Below are 27,860 nucleotides of genomic sequence, written 5' to 3'. Positions count from 1 at the left end.
ACCTCCTCTTTAGAACTACAATTCCTGAAGGTTAGGACTACAACATGGCAGAACAGTCAGTGCCTACAGAAGAGGTCATAGGTGAATATAAAAACTACAACATGGTGGAACTGTCAGTTACTACTGAGGAGGACTGAGCTGCTCTTTTGAAATACAATTCCTGAAGGTTAGAACTACAACATGGCGGAACACTCAGTGCCTACAAAAGAGATCAGAGCTGATTGTCAGAACTACAACATGGCGGAACTGTCACTTACTACTGAGGAGGAATGAGCTGGCCTTTAGAATTACATTGTGTTTGGACTTTTTATAACTGAATTTAAGCAACCATTGTTACACACAGGATTAGTGTGGCAATTTTAAATTAAGCTTAATGAAAATTTCAAAATAAAAGCCTTGACAATTTTTATATCAATTGCTGTTTGGAGCATTTTAGAAATGATTTAACCAAATCATTGTTACTTATGTGAATAGATTGGACATTTAAAACGAGGCTTACTGAAAATTTCAAAATAAAAGCCTTAAGATTCCTTTCTGGCTCATGCATATTTTAAGGAAAATGGCTGCCTCAAACTGATAGAATTACATCTCCCCCTTTCTGACTCACAGCATGCAGAGGATCCATTACCATAGCAATGGAACACAGCAGGTCCAGCTGATTTAGGACTACAGAAAGGCATCACTGTAGTTCTAACTATGGCAGAACTCAGAGGAAAAAGCTGGACTTTAGAACTGCCTGTGTTTTGGGCCTAACTCATTTTAACCAACTATTGTTACACATGGAATTACTGTGGCAATTTTAAATTAAGCTTTAAAAATTTTTCAAAATAAAAGCCTTGACAATTGTTCCATCAAGTAAGTGCTTTTTTGACCATTATATGTGTTATTTAATCCAATCACTGTTACACATGAGATTAGATTGGCAATTTAAAATCAAGCTCAATGAAAATTCAAAATAAAAGCCTTAAGATTTGTTTGTGGCTAATGCAGCGCCACAGGCGCTGCAATGATATTAGCTTGCATGATCTTTTTCCCTCCGGATAGGGCTCTGCCTTGCACAGCAAGGCAGAGCATTAACATTAGCCTTTTACCTTGCATGAGGTATTAGCTATTTCCCTTACTTATTACCCATATTTAGTATACTGAATGCAGTAAGTCATGCTTGTGACTCTCCACATTGTATTGATGACATTGCAGCTTTCTTTAGCATGGATGCTAATGTTTAGCATCAGAACGCTGGGTTTAAATCGACGGGCACACTTTGACAGGCCCCGGTTAAATTTCTTCATGAATTTTCTAGTTATTCTTCTTCTTCTTCTTCTTCTTCTTCTTATTATTATTATTATCTTCTTGTTTGTATACCATAAGCATACAAACATGTTCGTAATGTAAATGTTTAAATTACAAATTGTATAATTTGTAAAAGAAAAACATAAGATAACTACATCAGTGTACAAAGACAGAAAGAGACAAAAAGAGACAAAAAAAAAAACACTCAGTCAAAACTAAAAATGCATATTTTATTGTAACACTGATAAGAATTGTAGCACAATGAGGTAAGTTAAATAATCAACATTTGTGATGTTTTTGAACCACAAAATATTCACCACCTTATCAGAAACATTTCCACAAGTCAGCAAACAATGTTCAGCAGTGTCCGTCCTGTCAGTTCAGTTCACAGTTTTGTACAGACACATTTGTTTCTCATGAGGACAAGAGGAATACAGACAACAGACATTTCTCTAAATGTCTGTCATGGATCCAGGCTTACCAGCTGGGATATTAGTTCCTCTTTATAAGGAGATGAAATTCAGTAGAAAAGGTCCCCTGAGGGAGAAAAACATTCTTTTATTTCTTTTGGATGAGGAAAAAAAAAAGCCACTACAGACACTGGCAAGCTCTGACGGAGTTTGCTACCATTTTTGCTGATGACTTGGCATGATCTCACAGGGCACTGTGAGCAGCATAGGAGCACTTCAGATGCTTTGTACTGCAGCCACATTGAGCAAACAATGATCCCATAATGTCTGGAGAGTTATTAATTACTCCGCAGACATCTGCCACACAGGGCAGCAACATCAGCACATTGGAATGCCCTCAGAGTCTTGATCCGAGTGGTCAGAGAATGGTTTCTCTGCACTCAAGGCCTTGTGCAGAGGATGGGGAGCCCTGTTGGTCAGTTGAAGAGCTGGTTTTCTGTGGGTGATGTTTTGAGCGGCACATAGATGGGGACGGGGAGGAACTCAAAGCACCGCAGCTCTGAAGATGGATGTCCTCGTGGTCCCGTTTCCTTGGGCTGCCAATGATGCGCTGGGTCATGACCTAGCAATATGAAAACAACAACAAAGAGAGAGAAGCTTTGGTGAGCTGTTTGTACTTCTGCTACAATTGCCTCCATGAAGAAAACTAACCTTGAAACCTGAATGTGTTAGGGAAAATAAAGTCTCACAAGACCTTCATCATACGACTGACTTTAATTTAAAACAAAGTCCCCCACAGAAAAACCAGCTCATACTCTGCAGTTTTTGAACAGTTTTTTTTTTTGTAAGTCACTGAAAATGGTTCCATGGTACTGCATGCATAGTCAAAGTAAGAAGGTCTTGGATTGCAATCCAGGATAGAATTTATTTAATCAATAGTGAGAATAGCTGAATAATAGAAAATCACATTTTTGAATATCAGCTCCTTTTATGTCTTAATTATCAATTTTCATGTTAGATTCACTTAAATTCTGAATCCTCAGAAGTAGAGAAAACTCACCTCATGATTTATTTTAGAATATTATTCTATTTTCAAATAATAATATTGTCATCAAAAATTGCTTTCCACATATTTACAGTCAAATCTGGTTACCTGATCTATGACATTGGCACTGAAGATGGCCTCCTCCATGTGTTTCTCGTCTGACTTGATCACACACTTGATGTTGTTGACAACCTGCTGGACTTCTGGAGGTAGACTACTGCTGCTGGAGTGCTCCAGGAATTTGGCCACTAATATTTTTGTGTCTTTGTACATCTTAAGGTCAGCCAGTGAGTGTGGGCGCTCATGGGAGGGGTGCATGTGAAGGGATCGAGGTTTAAGGTGGATGTCCACTTTCCTGCCCTCCTTTTGCTGCTGCTGCTGCTTTGTGACAGCTACATTGCCCGGCTTTGCTCCGACTACTTCTGATGAGACATCTCTTGGCTCTGAGGAGGAAATCGTGCAAAAACTCTTAAAGCACAGAAAATGACTGCAACTTCTAATATTGAATGTCAAACCCTCTAGAATTTGTTGCATTGAATCAAGTAAGGTAACAGGGAAAAAAAAGGTTAAGGAAGCTGACTTGTATTAAGAAAAAGGCATAAGCAGTGTTTTTTTGTTATTATTTACATAATAGTACCTAACGCAGAAAAAAATAACACAAATCAATTTCTTTTAATTTTTTTTTATAAAACAATGCAAAACTGATGACATGTCCAAAGTTAAAGAGTATGAATGTCATTTCATCAGTAGATATGTAAAACATTTGGACTGTCTTACCCTGTTCTGGAGAAGTACGAGCTGAGCCTGCAGCAGCCGGGTTAGTTCCAGTGGTGCAGCCACAGTTCTGTCCTGCAGGGGGAAACAAAACACTTTACAATGAGCCTCAATTCAGAGCTAACTGATCGCTTTACTGACTTCTCTAAACATCCTTTAAAGTATTTCCTGCACGTACTTCCTGTTGTGGTGGAGCAGGAGATGGGGTCACTGGTGGAACGGACAATGCGTGCCAGTTTGCGATACCTTCTTGCTGCTCTGAGCGCCCGAGGCCTCTCGGATGGTGACTGGCCACTCTGAGCTGAGGTGGAGGGGGGCTGTAATGAGGAGGAGGGTGACCAAACACTGAAGCACAGCCTGGGGCCTCGTGGCCGGATGGGAGGAGAGGGAGAAAGAGAGGGAGCCAAAGGGCTGATGGCAGAAGTTCCACCAGAGGAGGCCACTGAGGTAGGGGAACAAGGCTGTGGCGGTGGCGGGATAGTTACAGGTAAGGTGAGCTTCCTGCTCATCATTCTCGCTTTAATCAAGGAATGTGTCTGGGCTTTTGGTGGCTCCTCTGGTAAATGCTTGGCTGAGGCAAGTTCATCACAAATGTGCATTGCAGCTCTCAGTTCCTCGCATGGATGTGTGTTTTCTGCAGAATACTCCTGATCCAGGTTGCTAAAGTTTTCTGAGGACCAATCCGGCGAGCGTTCCAGGGAGTCCTGGGTGTGTGAGGACTCGCTGTATCCCGTGTCACTGGGCCGCGCATCGGTGTGAGCCATGCCGCGGTGGCAACGGGTAGAGAGACGCGTGCAAAGTTCAAGGCTGGTGCAGCTTCCGTCAGTGGGGGCAGTCTGCAGGGTGCCAAACGGAGACGAGTCGGAGCCCTGCACCTCCAGGGAGCACAGGTCCTCTGAAGAGCAGGTCTGATCCTGGTCAGCCACCTCAGACACCATCAGCGATGCACTGTCAACTGAGGCTGACATTATCATTAAGTACAAGTAAAAAAGATTAGATACAGCATGACTTAAAATCATTTGTAATTATTGCTCATCTGTCATGTAATAAAAATACCTACATTTAATAACAATCCAATCCAAAACAAGCATAAAATGATTGAAATATATATTTTTTAATCAAACAATAAAAATAATTAGTAAATAATTTCATTAATTATTTAAATATGTGTATACATGAAGTTATAAATAATGAAAAAATTATAAAAGGAAAAGGAAAAAAAAAAACAAATGACAAACAAAAACTGCAAAATATGAATAAGAAAAAGAGAAAAACTAATAAATGTATTCACATGACTGAAAATAAAGGTAAAAATACATAATATTAACAATGAGATCAATTTTCACAACTTTCATAAAATTCAATTAGTCTTAGTTCTGTGGAAATGTTACCCTGTGTGCTGAATCCTGCTGTGGTGTTTCTGTCACACAGACTGGACTCGGTGGCCTGTTGCTCGATACTGGTGGTGACCTGAAAAAACACAAAATCATTAGTTGAAAAACGCCTCAGGCGTTTCATGTCGGGGGATGCAGTACTTTGTTTTGACTGAGCTGTGAAGCTCCTAACCCGCAATACTACTGACTGGACTGTAGGGGGCAGTGTTACTCTATCACACACCAACGCACATTCATTTCTCATTTTAAAGGAAAGGGGCACGAGTTCAGAACATAACAATTTGGCACATAGAGCTGCATGGCAACAGCTTTATTTAAAAAAACCTTAAGTAGCCTGACTGATTTTAGGATGTTTTTTTTTTTATCATTATACCCTGAAAATGTCACTTAGACTGCCTCCTGCTTATGTATTTCTGTTTCAGATAACTTATCCTACTCTTGATTCCTAAACCAGATTTCTATCATAGTTGCTTTTGACTTGTACACACAATCAAATAATGGAATAAAATCTTTTGGTATTGAATTACACAAACATTACGAAGGAAGATCAATTTGTTAAATGACATACAAACCACATAAGTTAGTTACACTTTTTTCCATTTGCATAATTTAAACACATAGGTTATACACCCATTTTCAAAAATATCCCATGTTGATTTCATACATAATGGAAAAATACTTTATCATGAATTACAGTTGATCTGTAATGTGTTAATATTTTACAAGAGAACCCTATATTTGCTAATTGGCCTGTGTACATAATTTAAAAGGGGGAAAAAAAGAAAACTGAAAAAAAATTATTCTTTAGGAAAGAGCCGACTTGTGGTTTTACTACTTGTTTGCTTTCATGTGTATCCCTCACCTGGCTGGCCGGGGTCTGGCCCACCACAGACTCATAAGGAGGAGGGAGGTCAGTTGGATAAAGGGTTCCCGGGCTATTTATGGGCACCCCATAGATGGCGCTGAAGGGAGAGTGTGGGAAGTCCAGATGCAAGCCTCTGCCGAGGAGGTAAAACAGAAAGTAGCAACAGATAAAATTCTTACAGACAAATAAAAAACGGGATGCAGAAATAATGGATAATACGCAAAGTCAGTCGCACGCTCGTAAGCATTTAACTGGCCTGATAAACGTGAATATTGGTCAAAGAACTAAAGGGTGAAAGACATCCTCTTGTCTCAAACACTCAAATCCAGGCAATATATATCATTGCCCTATTCAGTGTACACCACCTCTGTTTTATATGGTGCCAATTAAGAATAAGCAGCCAAGCGTGTCGTTATATCTTTTAATTACAACCCTATTCTCAGCTAAAGCGGCAGAGCATGAAATACAGCCTGAGCTTCCTCCAACCATCTGAGCCGTTATGATGTCATGACACATCCCTGGCCTTCAGTAGGGACACCATAAATGCTTCGTCTGCCTTGTGGATATTTATGGCATAATTGACAAATAGATGTGGCTTTCAGCCAAATAGCATCAGCTGTGGCATTCTAGCTCATAAGACTGAGCAAAATGGGGGGAGTTATAAGGAGGAGGGGTCATCTAATCATCCAGAGCGGCTTAACGGGGAAATGCTCCAGCTCTCCAGTGGTCACAGTGATTGTCACACTGAGATAAAAAAATGTAAAAATGCTGTTTAACTTCAGGATTTTAAAGACTTAAATGCTGATTATGAAGTGTTACAACATTAAAAATGGTAAGATTAAGAATATTGTTCTAGCTCTCTTGGTGAGCGGTTAATTATTTATGTTTAGACTTAAGATAACAATGAGAGAGCTGAAGGTATTTTATACCAAATTTATTACAGAGATGGTGTTTGAAGTTGACTTAGCTCATTCTATTAGTTTAGCAAAGCAAATGCAGCTGCCATTACAAAAGCAGCAGTCTCTGTATGTGATCCCTCAAGAAAGTACATCTACCTCAACACTGCTTTCCAAAAGCTTGCCAGCATTTTAAAATCTAGCATGCTAAAAAAAAAAAGCAGAGAAGGAAAACTCCAAGCGATACAACATTTTTGACAATCTCAAAAATCTGCTACACCATTTGTGTACATAGACCACATAGACCATTTTGCATAGTAAAAATAGCTGCATATCACATCTTTTAACATAAAAAAAACATTAGAAATTTAATGCAACATTTAAAGAAACCTGGATACACTTATGTTGTAATCTATTTCATTTTGTCCACACACTATCACCATTTGGAAATCGATTTTTTTAAAGTATAACTTTTCCTGATTTTCTTCCATATATTTAAGCTGGGCCTCTTTTTGTTGCGATTTTAGTTTTATAAGAAGACAAATGTTTGGTCTCTCAACTGCAGGGGATGAGTTTAAACATTTGGATTTATTTATTGCAGACCCTGGCTGTTTTAAAACAGTGATTCAGCAGCACCCTGCAGAATAAAATGCTGCATCCGTCGCAAGACAGTTTGTGCCAAAACCTTTTCCTCACTCAGCATAACAGGCACCTTCACAGAAGAGGAAATTCGAACCAGGCTATGTGTATAAATGAACTCCAATTAAATCACTGATTCAGACATTTGCAACTCTGATGAAGATCTACTGCCCTTGTCTTCTTGAATCCTGAGCATGTGGCATCTGTTTATCCACAATGTATCCAAATGTATTTTAATCTGGCAGAAAATAGGAGATTTTTTGTAATCTCTATATTTTAGCCTATATTAAATAAACTAAAACCCACATGGCATTGCTGGATCTTGGTTATGTGTTCTCTCCTTTTCATATTGATGTTAGTCTCAGCACAGATTTATGCCAAAGCTGCAAGAGGTCGAAAACCTCACAGGCATTCAATATTGAGATTTTTTCAGGATTTTCTTCATCTTTAATGCTATTATAACAGCTGATGTGTGGTGAGCCATGCCTCTATATTTACCTCTGTATGACTCAATTTCCACTCACGTTTACAATAATCATGATTTGTTTCCAAATGGTTCCCCAGGAGTTGCTGTTTTTTTACTTCCACATTTGCTTCCCCCTTGTTGTTATCTGTCCAGACTCAAATCTCTAGTGTTTTAAAATAATTGCATCCTGCTTTCATTTGTATTAATGGAATGTCTGAGAACTCAGAGGACTCTGTTCACCCCTCAACTGAGGTCCTCCATTAACTGCATTAGGCTGCTTTTGACTGGTAAGCACAATCTTTGCATATATATATATATTTTAATTGTTATTAGATAGCATTTAATTGAATGCATTACTTTAAATTAGTAAGGAATTTGTAGCAACAAAGCGAATCTAAAAGCTGAACAATCACAACTTGGCTATTGCTGTTGGCAATTAATCACATCTTTCATAATGGGATTGTGTCTCAATTTTCAAGCCGATAAATTGAAATGTTTCTATTACGCAGCAGAATTATGGTTCTCACCTTTGTCCATCCATTGAGGGAGTGCAGGTGTATTCTGGGGGGTAGTACGGTGGTGGAGGGATCGGAGGAATGAACTCATCAAAGTCCAGGGTCTGATGCAGGATGGTACCATGGGGGGTCATACACTCAGCGTTTAAGGCTCGAGCTCTGTGGGGCATGAACTGAAACGCAACATAAAAAGAACCATCAGCAGGCTTTTGTTACTTAACTTAGTACATCCGTAGGTTTTATTTTTTCTTTGTGGTTACTTTACTTAACAGACTCAGTAAAATTTATATTTAAATGTGTTGTACCTCAACACATCTTGAGGTACTTTTTAAAAGAAGTGTTTTCAATTCAGTTATACACACATTCAAATTAATCCTGGTTATCAATTCATTACTCAGCAGATTGCAGAAATAGAAAAACATTTACAATTAAAAGAATGCAGAAACGTAGTAATAGTCTATTCACATTTCTATATCACTAATTCACATCCTGTTCTGAATTAGGAACTCGTTTACAATTTTATTTGCAATTGCTGAGTAACATAAGACAGTGTTCCTGAATACTTTTTTCATCCCGACTCGTAGCCTGTTTTCTTTATAGTAATGCCTCTGAATCTGTGCTCTGCTATAACACTTGGTTTCAACATGACAGAGCCCAGCACTCTGGGTTTATCAGGCTGCATTCAAAACAAAGCATGACTAGTGATTTCCAGTCTCTGCAGAATGTTGTCAAACAAAACATGTAGCCACAGGCAGCAATTTAAATATTTAAACTTGTTTAAGCAGGCATCAAATTCCCAGCATGGAATCTGTGGAGGGCTCTTGCATCACAAGCTACAGCAGTTAGCTACATGATGACAACCGCGCTCTACCTGATGAGTTGCGGGTATGTTCGGAGATATGAAATAACAGTTGTTGGGGATTTTTATTTTTTTTACTCGTTTTCCATTCCTCTTACCATCTGCAGTACATCAGTCGACACCATCTGCATGCAGCACATTGCGGTGGCAAGAGCGCACACAATGGTGGAGATGACGTTAAGGGCACAGACGCTGAACAGCAGCTCCTAAAGGAGAAGAGACAGAGGAGGAGGCTGTTAGAGGAGAAGAAAACAAAAAGGAGAGAGGGAAATTATGAGAGTAAAGATGAGAGGAATTGGTGGAAAACATCTGGAAACAACAGCTAATAAAGACCTGATTTCTTTAACTGGTCAAATAAGAAAAAGGATGTGTTTTTTTTTGTATACCTAAATTAGCAGTTAGTTAATCTGACTAACGAAACTGGCCTTTCTGTTAGCTCTTCAAAAGATAAATGCTTATAAAACCATATATTTATATAGCTTGCACCCCCCCCCCCCCAAAAAAAAAAAACACAATCTATTTTTGCCCAAGCTTCAGCTTCCTGATGTCTTAAGATGTTCCTCTGAACACTGCTTAATTTTTGCTTGCTAATGATGATCTGTATTTTGGGAAGTGTTTACTCCTCCTTCTACACTAATGCACCTGCACACCGTAACACTGTCAACAGCATATTCTCTCAAGCTTGCAAGTTTTCCCCTTTTTTCTTCAAAAGGTAACAAAGGTCTTTATCAGCTATCATTTGCATATCTGTGTTCTGATGTTTTTAAAGCTGAAATATTTGTCCTTGATTGCCCTTGCAAACTTTAAATGTTTTTTTTTTTCTGTCACCAGTGTCGGTATCACTGTTTGAGCAGTCTGAAGGTCTTTTGCTTTTGTTCTGGGGTAGAATAGCACATTCATTTCTAGGACACAGAAACCGCCTTCTCCCTGACAGCTGGACACTCCCATGGTGATAACGGTTGCATATAATTGTTTGAAGAGATGAACGTTGTCCCCCTTTGGCATCTGGCAATTGTATCCATGGTTGAACGGGACTTGTGGGGGTCCACATTTGTCACCCTGATGTATTTTCTTTTTCCGTTATGAAACAAAGGAGAAGTGCGTCTGATGTGTTGCCATAAAACACATCCACAGGTGTGCCTCGTTTTAACTCAAATGTCGTGAATTAACCTTTTACCAGTTTATAGAGTCATAACTTTGGCTTTAGTCTGTTTTCAACTATGAGTGCCTCAGTCATTCAAACATATCTGGGTTTTGTTCAAATTCACATATAAACCTGTTGTAATTTAGAAGAGAAGAATATAATAGAGCTACTCTTTGTTGATTGCAAATTGGTGCCAGCATGAGGAACATGAATGTAACATCTTTCCAATAATTTAATTTCACGCTTACATTTGTGAAACTAAAACTCACCAACATATGCCTGGCACATACGTTTTCCAGAGTAATTTGGCTCTCATTTATAGTGATATTAATGTCCATCAGACAACCTTCAAACATTTTCAGTGTCTTCACACTCATGTCCACTATTCAGATCACAAGGTAAAGATTTAAAGTTTCTCTGGAAATATGTGTATTTTTGAAGATTCTTTTTAGAATAACTCACATTGCAAAGCATTTTTCCCTCCACATCTATTAGTTTGTTGTTCATTCTGAACAGATTTTGTGTCTGAGAGACTTGTGGGCATTACATCAGTCTGTCTGACATTTCATGCCAAGCTGTTAGTAACAACTACTGTTAGCACTAAGTTTCAATTAATATACTCTCCTCTGTTGACAGGCAAATAGAGGCTTTAATTTCTATAATGGTGAGCATATCTCTCTACACTTACGTACTTTATGCAGCATTAATGCTGACAAAACATTCAGCATCTACAAAGGCAGCTACAGTCCTGAGGCTCCAGCTTCAACTGATGTCAAATGCATTACCCTTGGATTTACGTTGACCAGTCAACCCTAATTGCCAAGGACAGGACAGCCACTCTCACCAAGGGAATGTTACGCAGAACCAGTTTCCTTTCTGAACCTATGCCAGAGGTTGGATTGCTTTTTTGCGGGGTTACTCTGGCACCTAAACCCTAAATTGCTGAGAGGTTTAAGTACCTTTTCTCACTTCTTCTAAAGTGAAAGAAGAACGAATAAGAGATTTATAGGCCGATAAATATATAGTCTTTAGTGATGCAGAAGCTGTTGCAGCAGCTAAGAGAGACCTAAGGCATAATGCAAAGCTCTCAAGGTCCTGGCCAAACACATAATCTTATTGCCTCACACTATTCACTGCAACTAAGTCGGCTGAAACAAGCAGGATAAACTATTTTCCTCTAAACAGTGTTAAGGCTCATCCTTACAGATAAGCTAAGGAGACATAAGCAGAGGGAACTGAGGCTCCTCTACACCAAAAAGAGACACCTGAGGTGTTGGGCTGCCAATCAAACACTTCCTGAGTGAAGAATTGTGGGCATGTTTAAACTGGATGAGGCTCTGCAGAGATTCAGGACACAACACAAAAATGGGAATGTTTCGGGATAGACTTAAGAGAGGTTTGACTCCTGTTCCCTTTGAGTCATAATAAGGACATTTTTTTAGATATCTGCACCCATGATGTGATGATAATCTATGATAGATTTGGTTTGGTACTTGGAAATGTGGAGAAATAAAAAAAGGATTTTTTTTTCTCATATTGACTTCCTGCCTAATGTGGCTCCAACCCCATGGTGACCAACTGAGGAGAGGACTTAATTACTTTTTCACATCACTGATACTCAACTGCTGCCTCTCGAACCATGAGGTTCTGGACCAAATGTCTCATCTCAATTAGTTTTTCCTTCAAGCGTCTAGAATCACATTATGCTAAAGGTGTCAAATAAGTGAGCCCTGTTCTTTTCCAATCAGTGTGAAGAAACTCATTTTGCAGGCAGTCGTGTTAATCCGACTTCTTGCAAGTCGGCAGGATACAAGCTTTGGTGCCAATATCCTGCCTCAGACTATTTGTGACTCAGCTCTTCAGAGCTGCTGAGAGAACGTCCTGAAGAGACAACGGAGATCTGTTTTATCAGAAAAAAAATTCTTTCAGAGATTTTCTAACATCTGAAGGATATCCTTGTGATGCTGTGTCCCATGCGGTTCTATCAGTGTTTTCTGACACTCAACATCAACTTTTCTTTGGACATTTTGAGATACAGCAGGCCCTCAACTGAATCAAACAGTTCAGACAAGCATCCGTAACCCTCAGTAGCCCACCATCTGCTTCTGCTGTTTTTCTTCCACTTGCCTCTGTCCTGCAAACTGCAAACATGAGTTTTTGTATCTGTTTAGTTTTGCTGTTTTGAAATTGCTAAGAAATTATATTTCTCCCCTGATTTTACCTTTATTGCATTGTTACATGTTTCAAATCATAAAACAAATTTGTCAGACAAAAATATCCTTAATAAGTATAAAAAGCAGATAATGAGGATATAAAAAAAGTTGTTCAATATATTTCTGATATTATAAAATTTCTGTGATTATCAATATTATGGAAAGCTAAGTTTTAATTAGAGCCCTGTCTCACAAACAGAATTAATAAACTACTGAAATATAACCTCTCTAATGTAGCCTGAAAGATTAAAAAATGCAACAATCTAAAGCAATTCAATTACAAATGACAAATTGTTGTTTGTCTTCTGTTATTGAAGCCAGCTCACTAAAATTAATCCCAGAGCTTATAATGAATCATCCAGAGTGTCAAAGCACATCCAAAGCACTGCCAGCCTCATTTGCCTTGGTTAAAATAATGTTTGTGATTCAACAATAAAAAAGAGACCAGGCAGAAATGGCAACAACAACAACAACAAAAAAAACCATGTCTTTGCAAAGATCTTCAAAAATTCACTTTAAGCTCAATGTTATTTAGGTTTTGTAGCAGGACAAAGATCCAAGCGCACCAGCAAGTCCACTTCTACATGGCCTCACTTATTTTTCCACATTGGGACAGATGTGTTTGCATGTTTGCACCCTTTGTAGTCATCATCTTAAAAAGGCTTTTTGTACTAGCTCTGATTTTTCTTGTCTGACGTTACAATTAGTTTGATGATCTATAACGCGCATGAGTGACAAAAAAAGAAAATAAATCTGAAAGTGAGCAAACACTTTTTCAAACCCCTGCACCAACATCAGGAACAGCATGTTCTTATGTTGCATAAAATATCTCATCTACCATCAGGTGCAGCTGCAATAAGAAACGTAAAGGGTTTCTTTTACTTCCTCTTACAAGAGGGATAATGCTGTACCTGTTATTTTTGCTCATTTATCTGGAAAGCAATGTTTTACCATCACACACAAGCTTTGGTGCTAGTATCCTGCCTCAGACAAACTGCATGTTTTTAATGGATCACTTCAATGAAGTACTTTTATTGTGCACCCTGATGAGTTTTCCACCCCCACCCCCAGAAATGTATTTTGGCAAAATGAGGAAATTGCCTAGCAGCATAATTTGAATACTGACTGATGTCACAATCATATTTTTTTACTAACAGCTTTAAATCTGTGCTTAATGAATCATAGATTTGAGAAAAACCTTAGAAGAGGGTACATCTGGATCCACACAGATGTGGACAAATAGCATCTGAAAAAATTTGATAAACTTTAAATCCTATAAATCTATTTAGGAGTATAAAACTTCCCACTCTGTTATGCAAGAGAGGTGATCATTGCAAAACATATTTTCATTATTAAAATGGTTTTTATCACATTTGATCACCTCCAGAAAAAAACATTTTCATGCATTTCTATCTGAGACGTCATCAAGTTTAAAAATTGAGAAACTTTAGATATGGAGTTTCTCAATTTCCATGAGTCTGTCTAGAAAAATGCATAATCTGACATGGATTGATGTTGTTATACCTTTCACTGACAAAAACATTGCAGACAAGAGAAAACAAACAGGAAATGTTCAGGGGTTTGCCAAAGCAGATGGAGATTTGGAAAGGGAAAGCCAGCAGTGCCAAACATATCAGCTACTGGTGTGGAGATTGGTCCGTGTGTCATGCAAATTACCTATCACCCTGATAATTCTGCATAAAACATCTGAAAATAATTTCAGATTTTATTGTAATAGCATAATCCTGCATTTCTCTAAAAGTAAGCTTTCGACAACCGGTGCATGATGCCAATATACAGCAGGGTCCTTGTCCAGTCTTGTTTATCACATTTTGAGCTTGTTGTTTTAAATTATTCTCCTTTCTGAACATTTGGGTAAGTTTAGAAGAGGGTGTATTTTCTTCAAGCAGTGTCCTGACTCATTAGGATCTTTGTTTATGTATGTGATAACTTGGATCAATAGTATGATTGATTAAATTGAAATTATGTTTTTTTTGTCAAGTGACTTGAGACATTTATAATTTGGCGCTATATAAGTAAACTAAATTATGTTGTTAAACTGTCATGATATCTTTTCTTAAGTCCAATCGAAACAGAAATGAAAGTTCCTCAACTCTCCCTCATTCTCCATAAATATATATATACACGAACAAGAAGCTATTTCTTAACATAGCTGAATTGCACTTGTCCTTTGACGTAATGCATGTTAATTAGCTTTACCTGAGTTCATTTTAATTTGAGAGGACATCAGTAATAAGGCATTTCAAAACATTTCAGTACAAAACCAAAGAGAAAGTGCTGAAATTTCTTTCACCAAAACTGCTTAATATATGTGCTAACTGAATATTTAGCCTCTGAAAAATACTTTGCCCCTAGGTCAACCAGAGTAAGGTTATACATCCGCCTCCTAACAGGAAACCAGAAATTACCTCAATACCACCTCTCACGAATGATTTACAGCCCCGGGCAGAGTAATGAAACGAAGAAAAAGACTGGATGGAAATTAAATATGTCTGTGGAGAATGAATGGCACATATCCCTAGTAATGTGATATGCTTTCATAAATGTAAGAGAGCCACTTAAAGAGGATAGAAGCTGTAGAGAAATGAGACACTGAGTCTACATCGTCTACAGCTTCATCTTGCTTTCATTTAAATCAGATTTCTTCTTTTGTATGCTACAGAAAAGAACAACACTGCAGATGAGTCCATCACAATCAGACGTCTAACAGCGTCTGAAATGGAAATTGACTCTAGGGACTTGCATATGACACCTTCTCTTAGATATAACTCAATATGTCTGACTGCGCCGGTGCTTAATAAAGCTTTATAGCACCAATTCCCCATTTCTTTAATGAGTTATGACCACAGTGATGAATGTCCTCGATCTTTCCTCCTTTCTTAAGCATTTTTCATCTGAAGAAGTCTTTTGATTTGGGTATCAATGTTTTATAATCAATCAGGGGTATACAATTAATGGTTATGATTGTCATTATCCATCAGGGGCAGAGTGCTTCACACTGCACTTTATTCCTCCAGACAACAGGAGAGATAAAATATTCCACCGAGGTCACGAACTGCTACAGCCGGCTTGAAAACCCGGTGAATACTAAAACATCTGCCTTCTGGGAAAATAAAGACATATGCTTTACAACTCCCTCTAATTGGAGACTGAACTGTCATGTTGTTGAACAAAAACTACACATTAGAGAAAAAAATATCGGAAAGAGTTTTTCCATGAGTCTGTCTCGAAAAGTAAAGTCTTATGACTCTCATGCGGTGAAGTTCAATTTAGCATATTTTTTGTACATTAAAATGTTCATTGTAAATATAAAGTTTTAGGTAGACATTTCCTTATAAGATTTTATGACTATTTTTGGTGAAAATCTAAGAAAATGACATTCAATATGTTCAAAATCAACCTTTTTGCAGAAATTTCACATTCTGACCAGCCTCATCTTTTCCAATAGTAATAATAGATAATTATTACCCAACTTAATTAATTCTCTACAATTCACCTTTGAAACACTCACACACTTCATTGAACTTTTACTCTTCAATGCTGTTGCTTAATAATTGTTAGCAAATACTGCTGTGAGTTTTTAAAAATATTGTTCACTACTATTCTAGATTTGATTGTTAATAGCATGTTCTTAACATTAGTGTTTTTATAACATTTTATGACATTTCCCCCTTTTTCTCATAAAACATACATCTCTCTCCAGGGTTTCTTTACTAATTGAATCTAGATGATTGTGATTCTCTCTAATTGATTTTTTTCGCTTCAGTTCAAACTTCTAATTCCTTCTTCTAAGACTGATATATTCAGAGTTAGACAATATTTAAAACAATAATCCATGTCAGATTAAACCTAAATGCAATATTTCCAGTTCTTTCAAAACGTAGGAATGCTAGAGAAACACAGCCACCTTGAGGCGAAGGCGGATGGTGTTGCAGTCCCGCAGGGGGTTCAGTTTCAGCATCTCTGCCTGGTTGTTGCAGCCGGTGCTCTGCTTCTGTTGCTCGCAGCAGACACACACTCCATCGTTGTCGAAAGGTACCTGGAGGGGAGGAGGGGAGACCACACATCCGCACTCAAGCAGGCATGCCACAAAACACAGAGAAACATGCATGCGTGCATGACCAAACACACAAAGAGACAGACACGCGAGCACACGCAGACCTCAACTTATTCTGTCGAGTAATGTATCCCCTCCCTCCATAAAAATGCGCTGATGGTTTTTAAACAAATGAGACTTTTTTTTTAATACAGTGAAGCCTTGTGCACATGTAAAAATGACAAAGTGAGGATAGGATGAACTGATTGAGGTACCTCTGCTATGTGTCCCAGATTGACTAAAAAGCAGGACATGAACTCAACAAGTATGGGTTAATTACATTGGGGAGAGGAGATGAAGAACATTAATATTTCAGTCACGTGTGGGTGAGGGTCCCTGGAGAGTCACATACCGCATGTGACTCGTGCATGCACACCAAAAGTTGGTGTGCATGCACGATCCGACTTGCAGGGGAAAAGCTGCTTATACTGTGGAAGCAGTTGGGTTAGTGGGCTGGGTGTCTTAGAAACCACAAGGGACTTCTGCAGTTATGAAATAGATACAAACCCCACATACTATAAATTCACTTTAAAAACATGAGCTAAGCATTTGGTTTAGAAAAGTTCAGTCTCTAAAGGCTATTTTTTTGGATTGTTTAAAGAAAAAGGGAGCGCTTACAGCTTTTCCAGCTACATAGCAGTATCTCAAACAAAAACACAGTTTATACTCAGTTCAGAATATCACTTTCATACAAAACAGATTTACAGCTACGGAGAATAATAAAGGCAATTTTGTGGGTAGTTAATATTTTAAGCTGTATGGATGCAAAGGGTGAAGGAGAACTAAAAGAGATTACATTCTTTTAAGTTTCCAGTTTTATCCACACCTGACACCTTGCACAAGTTGAATATTTTTATTGATTTGCAAAACTATTTTAATATGTACCTTTATAACAGCGAATTTGGATCTTTTTATGTAATATATGATTGACTAACACAAAAAATGTACATTAGTGTGAGTTGGAAGGTAAAGGATAGAGGCTTTATAAGTTTTATCACACATAAAAATCTGTGAAGTGTGGTGAGTCTACAAGTCATAGAACTGAGTTTTACTGGAGCGGATGTGATAATCATGAGTCAGTGGTGACAAACACATGGTTTTGTTGATTTCAGGAATGACTCAGCTCAACAGTCTGTTTAGAACAGAAGTTCTGTAAAGTTGGACCACAAAAACCCAGGACCATTTGTCTGGTATGAAAGTTGGTTATAACAGAATTCGTTGCAATATTGCATTTAGTGGCTTGGTAAATTCTTCCTTTATGCAGGTTTTCTTATTATAGAGATAATAAATTGATAATTGTATTTAATACTTGTGATGTGCAGAATATGTGACAATAACTTTCAAATATATTAATGTCTTTACTTTTGATATATTTTGTGTCACAGCACACAATTGTGTCGTAGAAAAGTCCATAATTTTGCAATTTTATCAATAAATTCTGAAATGTGTTCTGTCTACTGAATGCAGCCCCTCTTTATTTTGATACCGCTGAATAAAATCCCATCCATTGTATAGTCTTCTAAAGTCAACTTGGGGATTCATTAATAGCAGCATAAATGCTCCCATTCTGTGAAGGCTTTAGAGATTTGCAGTCATTAGCAGCATTTTGAAGAACAGGGAAAACAGCCGACTGCTGTGAAAAATGTTAAAGGATGGCTACTTTATAAAACCATATCTTGAACTTGGAACATTTCACAGAGCACTGCTAAATCCATTTTGTTATTCCTTATAGAATATGCCTGAAGTGCAAACCTACCAAGATGTCCAATCAAACTGACAGGCAGTGGATAAATTATAGGCGCAATCTAGAGGTTTATGGGTAACTCAAGTGGACCTGCAGAGATTCACAGCTCAGGTGGGAGAAATTGACAAGTGGAAAACATTTTGCTCATCTGACCGCCATGAAAAATTTTTCAAGATAGTTATGACTGAAAAACGCTATAAGACTTTCCATTTGCAGCTTGCAAAAAAATATGTAGGGGGCAAAAATAAGATGTCAGATTAAGATGTGAGACTAAAATAGAACTTTTTCTATTGCCTATAGCTTTTAATCTTGTTTGGACAGTCCATCACCGGGGCAACAGAAAAACACACGGATCAAAAAAATTATGCATTGTTGGCCTACATTCAAAAGCCTATGAGAGAAAACTAACCCTGCTCATCACCCAGCACAGACCCCCCCTCTGACACAGGCACCACAGCACCCTACCCAAACACTGGGTAGAAATAATGGACGTAGACATTGGATTGACGGTCAAATAACTAAGAATGCATGGGTCAATGTCGAGTTGGCCTCACCAGCTTACACTCCTCCAGCGAGTTAACAAGCTGAGCGTTTTGGCAGGAGAGAATGGAGCCCGCCAGGTTGAGCATTACACACACTGCAGACAGCAGCATGAAGAATGTGATCTGTGACAGAGAAACAAGAGGGAGGGAACAGAGACAAATTAGAAACAGATAGCACAATGTCAAACTGTTGCTGCCTGCATTGATTAAGCACTTACGTCCTTCTCACACTGTTTGAAAGTAGCTGCAGTGACAAAAACACTTTGTGCTTTTACTAATCAATCCTGGTTGCCAGAGGGGGAAAAAAAGTACTGATGTCAAGAGGGACTGACGTCTTCTTCTACCTCACACCTCCAGGTACTGATGTTAACAAAAATAAATACCTTTTCAGCGATATATAAAACAAAAAGATCATGAATTGATTCTGTAGACTTTCTGCAAACTTTTGCGCTGTGCAGGAAAAAGTAACTAAGCATCTAAGATCTATCAGACTGTCTAAAATAGCAGTGAAAAAGACAACAGGTTCTTGCTTTCCTTTGTTACTTGTGAGCTCTGTGGAGATTACTCCGGCTCCTTGACAGGAAATATATCTTCTGGATCTAAAATAGCTGCGCAGTTTGAAGCGAAGAACTTGACAAACACACAATCAGTTCCTTAGAAAAGCTAATCAGTGACCTGATTCTCAAAAGGTGTTTGAACTGTGGTATAGTAGTGGTGAAGGACAGGTAGGGCTTTATCAAACAGAAAGGTGATCAGCATAAACAGATGGAGAGGAGGAGAATCCAGAACGGAAGGCAGAAAGAAAGGGCAGGAGAGACGCCATGTAATAAACAGATGGAGCGATAAATTTAAGTGCTTTTTGCCATGGCAGAAAATTGAAAGATTGGGAGATTGATGAGCAAGCTTCAGGGGAAACTCTTGAATGTGAAAAACAAAAATTGAAAAGAAAAAGAAAACGCAGACAAGAAAAATAAAGTACGGACACAAATGGAGCAAAATGGGAGGACAAACCCTTTTATCTAATGGTAAAGATGTGCAGGTCTTATAAATCAATAGTTCAACCCTACAAAGGATTGAAATATAAATAGTAGAAATTAAAAAGAAATATTTGTTGCATAAATAGTAACCAAGGTAATGGAAAGAAGAAACACAAACAGACATGCAGGTAAAGAAGAGAAGAGTTCCCTAAAACTCATACATTCAATTGCTGATCATTTTTGCAAACTTGTTATTGTGTATTATGTGGGGTGCCTTCAAAAATGGTGCAGCATAGGATGTTTGGCTCTCCTCATTCTGGAAAGTTTTTCCTTAAAAAAAAAAAAAAAAAGCTTTTCTGGCTTTAGTGACATTTATTTGACAGTGGTCGGACAGGAAAGTGAGTGAAGAGAGAGAAAGAAGGCAAGTAGAAAATGAGGAACAGACTGCTGAAGTTTTGTTGTATTGAAGAAGAAATGTATTTTTATTTAGGACAAAATGATCAGATGTCACATTTTAGAAACAGCAACCTTTAAAAAGAAAAAAACAAACAAACAAACAAAAAAACAAATTAATAAAATAAAATGAAAAAATTATAATCCAAATAACTTCTACTACAGGAGTTATTTTTTTTTAACCAAAACTCCTGTTAGATGCCACAAGAGTTTGGGTAAAATAATCTTTGGTGTGTCTCATCACGAACCACAGAATCCGCCTTATTAACAAGCAACAATAATTTAACAGGCTGCCAATGTTAATTGACTATTAACCCCAATGTGAAAAATAAATATCTCTGCAATTAGTACTTTTACCTAATTACTATTATTAATTTTGGTGTGGGTCTGTGTGTAGAAATAAATTTAATTTGTCTTCTCTCTCTCTCTTTATATTTTCATTTGCATATTAAAATTATAATTAGAGGATGAATATTTTATCAATTAGCTTTAGCTACAGTAGCAAAATAAAAAAGTTTGTAAGACAAAAAAAAAAAAAAAATTACTGGGACACCTTTAAAATTAAGATTTGACTGTTTCCAGTGCTACCTTTTTATGAGCTCCTCTTTTCAGTTCAAGGTTAAATTGGAGGACAAATCTACTTGGTTATAATTAGAAATATATCAGAGTGAAACTGGCTGATACTTATTTCTGATTCTCTCAGAGGTTTCACTTGCAAATTTAGATTATTGCTGTTTTTGTGATTCTCCGTGACCAAAAGAAAAAAACAAAACAACTTTTTACTAACAAAGATCTTCTGTACAGGTCAAGTAATTAAGTTCACATTGTTGAGAAATCTGAAAGCAGAGCGTTTGCAACACCAAGCATGCAAAAATGTATTACACAACAAAATATTAAGACATTTTTGCACTGCAATAGAAATACTCCATTGCAGCAAGCAAAACTCATATACTGAAGGACACAAAACCATGTCACGTCATTCATAGTGAATTCTGAACAGGGAGCAGAAAGCAAGTTTATTGTTCCTTTTGTATCAACTTAAATGATGTGATGACAATAACTGTCACTACAAGGCACAAAGCATAACTATCACAATGCTGCAAAGGCAACGACAGTAAAAGCTCCTTGATGTTCAGGTCATAAGCTGAACGTTAATGAAATACCTTCTGGTTTACTGTGTGGTCAGCTGAGCAGACGCAGTGCAGAGCCACACACATTAAATAGGCACAAATCTAACACAATAAATAGCTTTTCATCAAGGCTACATTGACTTCTTGAAGGTCATAAAGTAATGTTGCTTTAAAAGCATTGTTAGTTTCTACCTATGTTGGGTGTGTCTCCCTCTGTGTTTACACTACATAGTTTACAATTATTCTTTTCTCTATTGCGGATTAAAGTTGCAAAAATTCAGAATGACTGTACATTTATATTTATAACTCTGTAAATGAAAAACTATCCTGCTAGAAATAAATAAAATACCAATGTTATTTTTGTTCTGCAGCATACTTCTTTGATTCCATTTTCATTAGAACGTAAATACTTTTTCTTTCCATTTAAATTAGGAAACACAGCAGACGTAAGAGTAAAAACAGAGGACAGAAACAAACATGAAAAGATAAACACAAACTTAGGAAAATACATTTGTGAAATAAATGCAAATGAGAATTTTAGAGAATAAAATACATCTAGAATAAAAAAACCCATATCCGCTGAGTTTTCCGTGATTCTGCACTTATGGAAATTTATGCAAACTCAACAGATTCCCTCCTTTCTAAGCTCATATGCATAATTGTGAGTTTATTGCAAATTTTCCACAATGATGATCTAAAGCACTGCTGCCTCCCACCTGCAGGTTGCAGTATTTCTTATTTCTACCACACTGCTTCCTCAGCTTTACTTGATGTCAAGTTGTAGCAAATGTGAATAGTAAACAAAAATCAAGCTGTTTAAGTTCTTTAAAGAATAAAAACGTTTATGTAGCCAATCTGTGTGCTTGCTTCTCATCTCTTTTCTTGTATATGTAGATTTTTAAAATCTTATGGGGAATAATATTGCAGAGTTCTTTGCAAATATTGCCAAAGTAGCACCACAAAAATATATCATGGAATCCTGTTGGAGCTAATGCCAAGTATATTTCAGAACAAATTAAACATGGATATTGACACATAAGTTAATTATTCATTTAATCCTACTTTTTGTAGTCATAGTCATCCATAATATGATGCTGGTATAAATTTTATCAAAGCTTTCAAGTGGCTTCAACTGGGACTTACATCTGGATTAAAAATGATCAGAGACATCATAAATAGAACAACTTATTGATTGAAAAAGATCAAATATCTTTTTTAATGACGCGAGTTCCATAAATATTCACACTGGGGCTCTTCAGGCCTGATTAATCAAGCTGCCACCAGTGCATCCCAGTGTTTTCTCACCACTAAGATAATTGTCAAGCTCAGCCCGACACAAATGTCTTCTCGTTACCGTGTGAGATCACAGAGCACCATTTAGCAGCTAGTCATTAATTACTGTGGCGTTGCCCTCTGCATGCCAAAAAGAAAAAAGGAAAGAAAAAAAACACACACACACACACACGCTCTTTCCCATAAAAGACGCGAACGCTGCTCTTTGCTTTAACAGCCAAAACAGATTTACGCTGCATGTCATCATCACGTCGTTTAGGACTCACTGCAGAGGACAATACGGCATAATGTAATCACCATCCATCTGCATGACATGCATAGATTACAGAAGAACTCCCGAGGTTCTGTAATTTCCAATAACTGTCACCGGGGTTAAAGCAGACATGCCTCTTCATCTCCAGCCCATCCTTTAAACTGCAAACATTAGTGACGGGGTTTTGGACGTTCACATGGAGGCACCACCAAAGATGGCTCCTTGGCTGTGTCAGTTACCGAAAGGCTTTATGTTGAGAGATTGTGTTACTTTAATTCTGTGAAACTTCCTTGATACCCTGAGCAATAAAAGCCGAAAAGTTATTGCAGGTTTTAAGTTCATTCACTGCTCAATCAAAGTCAATTTAGACAAAACTTATTTAAGAAACACTAAAAAACAATTAACCAAAATCAAGTGCTTAACAATGAAGTCAAGTTATGTGATTCTGAGCTAGATTTTGAATTTTAGTATGAACTTGACTAATAAGTGTAAGGAAGGAGAGATGTATATTAAGGGAACATCTGTATAATTTGTAATAAATTTACATATTACACAAATTATTCACTCATAGGGAAGAATTTCAAGGGTTTGATTTTGTTAAACTTGATGATTATAGCTTCTATCGAATGAAAACTCACCATTCAGTCTATTGAAAATTTACATCTTATAAATTTATAGACTCATAAATTGATCAATTTTAAGAGATGGACTTTAAGAACTCTGGGGGAAACATATCCAGGATTTTGCCTACAACTGCAACATTCCTTGTGCTAAATCACTCCTGAACTATAGAAAACGTCAAAAGGGTCTTACTTTGGCTAAAGAGAAATGGGACTGAGCTGAATAAGTTACCTGAGAAACTGTTTTAGCAAAGAAGTTAAGCTGATGTTCTGCTTACACAAATTGGTTTTTACCCTTGAAACCAAATTAAAGTTTGAAAAATGTCTGTAAAACTGTTAAATTGCTTATTTAAAGACATTTTTTTCATGCTGAACATTCCTCAAGGTCTGCCAGAATAGGAGCTTACATGCCTGCCCTTCAGCTTTATATTTCAGATTTCTTCACTTCTTTAAGTGTTGCCTCCAACATCAACAAAAAAAGTCAGACTCATTCATCACCTCTGTTTATCTGGAGCAGCTCAGGTCAAAGATAAACATCTCAGCTGGGAAACTGGATGATAAAGCAACAAATTGGTATTCTCCAGACATTCACAGTTTTGCTATGAGCAAAGAAATAAAAACACACTGAGGTATCTAAAAGGAAGAAGGGGAAATTAAGGGATTGTATCTCATTAAATTAAAATCTTGGCATCATTGTAAGTAGAAGTTAATATTTGTTGTTAAAAAAATTAACATAAATATAAAACAATGTAGTTTTCAAATGCTTGAACAAACTACATGATTATCAATGAAGTAGATAGTTTAAGATGATGAACATAGTTATTCCCACCATGACTTTGATTTTTACTTAATTATTTTTCTTAAGCTTTGAATAATAAAATGTAAGTGGTGACATACAGAAGTTTTTGTCGATTATGCTATTTTGTGTCTTTTAGGCATGCTGGTTATGGGCCAGAAACTCCATTTTATTGTCATTGTTCTGAAGCATTCTGTGCAAAACACCCTCTGGCTGTCCAGATGTTGCTTTGCATTAACAATCTTATTTTGTGACATGGTTTATGCATCATCATCAGTGCAAAATAAATTATGCTTTCCTGACGGGGATTAGTAGTTCATCACTTTCTCCACAGTCATTTAATATGGATGCTTTCTTGCCCATTCATTTATCACTTTTACAATTCATTTCTTGTCTTTTTTAAAAATATGAATGTCTGTGATTTGAAAGATGAAAATATTTTGATAACTTTTATGGATCACTGAGGGTTTTTTTTCTGAAAGATGCAGAATGGGAGTCTGGGCAGGGATGTCTCTGCCTCCCTGCAATTCTGGTGGGCCTCAAGGCTCTATGCTTCCCCCTGTCTTTTCAAGCCACAGCTGTACATCTCCTCACAAGTCTGTCAAACTCCAAGCAAATGACACGACCATCACTGAGCTCATCTCACAGGAATGTGGATAACAAAACATAAACAACCTGGAATTAACTGGAAATGATTATGGACTTCCACAGAGATTCTGCTCCACCATCATCTGAGGTATATGCTCAATGAAGAATGTGACATCTTTCTGTTTTCTGGCAGCCATCATTTAATTTGACCCAAAACGGGTTAGGGCAGCTGAAGAAGAACCTGCCAAAGTAATCCATCCCTGTCAAGTCCACTGTCATGTGGCACGTTGCTGCCAGAGGAAAAGACACAGCGAGACAGTGGCATGCCATCTATCAAACCAAGAAGGCCACTGGCAATCTGCCCTTGACTCAAAATCTGAACACCTTCACGACCTGTCCAGAGAGTCTGTATCATTTGTTCACCATTTCTTTTTCACTTCACAACCCATTACAACGTGCACATGTTAAACCATTCTGTCCGTAATTCAATTTACAAATTTTGTTGCACGCAGGTCAAACAACCAGCTGCTCTGAAATTTTCTGAGGTCCAAACAGAAAAGCATGAGTAGTCCAGCGTTTGTTGTTGTTGTTGCCTCACAATTGAGAATAAATTCACCGATCCATGAAAGAGTCTGCTTATAGTTGACACACTTTTATAGTTTTGCTGTAGAATTACTTAGAGCTTAACATCTTAGTGTTTATTAATCCAATGTTTAACTTATTGTAATTTTAAAAAGGTTTATTTATAAATAGTCTAGGCTATTCAGATGAATATATTGTACTTGGAAGCATTTTATGAAGAGCAATTTTTGTAACAGTGTTTATTGTATTGTATGAATGTATTAAACAGGGAGAAACAACAGAGTACATAAAAAATAATCTTGTTCAAAACAACCTTCAAAGATCTTTCAGCTTCACATATTACCTACCTTTGCTTCTCTGAGCAAAGCAAATGATAAAATCCCAACACCAATCAGCTCATGAAACTGCATCAAAAAAACACAAACCATAATGTGCAATTTACTGTAGACATGTTAGAGGTGTATTTTTGGCAGCAATGACATCTAGAGACTTGCACTGTCAATATCTGGATTGAACTCACAAACCCACAATTCAAATATATAGCTGTTTGAAAATGTCTATTCATTACATATATGGATCACTTTTCTCCATTTACCTCCAGATGATGTATAAACAAGGGTAAATGCAATTATTTGTCTATTAAAAAAAAAAAAACTCACTCCAAAGGAACAAGAACAAATTCAGCACTTCAGTTCATAACTAAATGATGACCCACATAATGGGATGTAACAAAAATCTAAATAGAGCTTTTTTAAAAGGAGATTATACCCTCCATCTGTGCTTTTAACCTCTGGAGAAAAGAGCAGCTCAATAATAGATAGTTTGATCAGCAGGGAATTGGAAAAATGAGTATCTGAAGCACCGTTTGCATCCTCCGACTGCAGCACAAATTAGTATTTAGTCTGCAGCAGCACTGCGACACAACACAATTTATTTTCAATTATCCCTGAGCCACGAGAGATGGAAGCAATGCTGTTTTGTTTTTGCTGCTGCTCAGCAGATCACACGCCCTCTGATACATTTTTCCTCTGACACCGAGTATCAATCCTCAGGCCCCTGCAGGGATCAGGCACATCTGTGCACTAAAAACACTTAAAGGACAACAAGAGAACCGACGATAAGTGCTGGTTCTTCAGGAAGAAGTGGTAAATGTTAACAAATTATATCATGAGATCTAGTAAATTGCTCTGCTTAAGGGAAAAATAAAATGTTAAATCCGAGACGGCTCTGAGACTAATCTGAAATTAGGGAGGAAATCATCATTTGGTTCTCAATGGTTCACAGCTAGACCTGGCGTGATTTTGAACCTTCAGCTACAATGAAAACATAATTTTATGTATGCATGTGAGCACTGCGTCTTTGTGTGTGTCAGAACCAGATCTTTGGGATTAGGTGTGACGGAGGGTGAGTGACCCTGAGTTCAGCGCAGGTCCAAATAAACAGTGGAGGTGTTGATACTAACTCTCGGCAGCAGGGCCCCGCGGGATGTCACAAAACACCAGATATGTTCACCACAAAACCGAAAACTGTTGAAACTAGATGTTAACATTCACTGTCTATAAAGAAACATAATCTTGTTTTCTCTCACTGTCTGACAAACAAGGCAAACTACATTTTCAGTTTTAGGTCAGCTATGATTACCTAAACGATTTTATTTGCTGTAGATGGCAGAATCCTGAGAAAGCGATGATACCTCAAAACATGTTTTTACTGCAATTGCTTCTTAAAGCTCAGAAGTTCGTGTGAACTAATATTATTGTGCCTTTAAAAACTTTGAAAAATCCCTCAAAGTTTGTTGAAATCAACCAGAGCAACACATTGCATCCTGGGAAAAGAACAGCATGTGAAAATACTGGAGAGACATCAGCGAGCATTTCTGGTTTCCAAATGTACACCAAACTTATGAAGTGGCTTTAGGACAACAAAGTTATTGTTTTGTAGTTGCCACCAACACGCTCTGCTCTACATAACATAGAATATATGTGGGCAGAGATAAAAACGTGTGTGAGCAACGTGATCTGCAAACCTGACTCAGTTACACCAGATCTGTCACGAGGAATGGGACAAATTACAGCCAACTAATTTGAGGAGCTTGTGAAAGGATATCCAACATGTTTGGCCCAAGACACAAAGTCTAAAAGGAAATTTTAAATACAAAGGAAATGTTTCAAAATTTCAAGAAAGTTATTTTAAAAAAATGTGTTTATCGTTACAAAAACAAGAAACATTTCTTGATTCTGTAACGAGATAAATGA

At 37.4% G+C, this 27,860-nt stretch overlaps 1 protein-coding gene across 1 annotated transcript in view; it reads right to left on the bottom strand.

The window, feature by feature from the left end:
- Window positions 1-1,499: 1,499 nt before the first annotated feature.
- fam189a1 (family with sequence similarity 189 member A1) overlaps window positions 1,500-27,860 on the bottom strand; it is an 81,990-nt gene continuing 55,629 nt past the window's right edge. Inside the window, exons 3-12 of the mRNA XM_055045162.1 lie at window positions 18,926-19,036; window positions 16,439-16,570; window positions 9,252-9,359; window positions 8,307-8,467; window positions 5,776-5,911; window positions 4,911-4,989; window positions 3,698-4,480; window positions 3,523-3,594; window positions 2,854-3,188; window positions 1,500-2,322 (exon numbers count right to left, since the gene is read on the bottom strand). Coding sequence (XP_054901137.1) covers window positions 2,119-2,322; window positions 2,854-3,188; window positions 3,523-3,594; window positions 3,698-4,480; window positions 4,911-4,989; window positions 5,776-5,911; window positions 8,307-8,467; window positions 9,252-9,359; window positions 16,439-16,570; window positions 18,926-19,036 — 2,121 coding nt within the window. The 3' untranslated portion in view covers window positions 1,500-2,118. The remainder of the gene's footprint in view (window positions 2,323-2,853; window positions 3,189-3,522; window positions 3,595-3,697; window positions 4,481-4,910; window positions 4,990-5,775; window positions 5,912-8,306; window positions 8,468-9,251; window positions 9,360-16,438; window positions 16,571-18,925; window positions 19,037-27,860) is intronic.

Source organism: Poeciliopsis prolifica, unplaced genomic scaffold, assembly GCF_027474105.1.
Source record: "Poeciliopsis prolifica strain line A6 unplaced genomic scaffold, Auburn_PproV2 SCAFFOLD021, whole genome shotgun sequence".
Lineage (NCBI taxonomy): Eukaryota > Metazoa > Chordata > Actinopteri > Cyprinodontiformes > Poeciliidae > Poeciliopsis > Poeciliopsis prolifica.
Note: the sequence above shows the minus strand (reverse complement) of the source record. Positions and strands in the feature narration are given on the sequence as shown.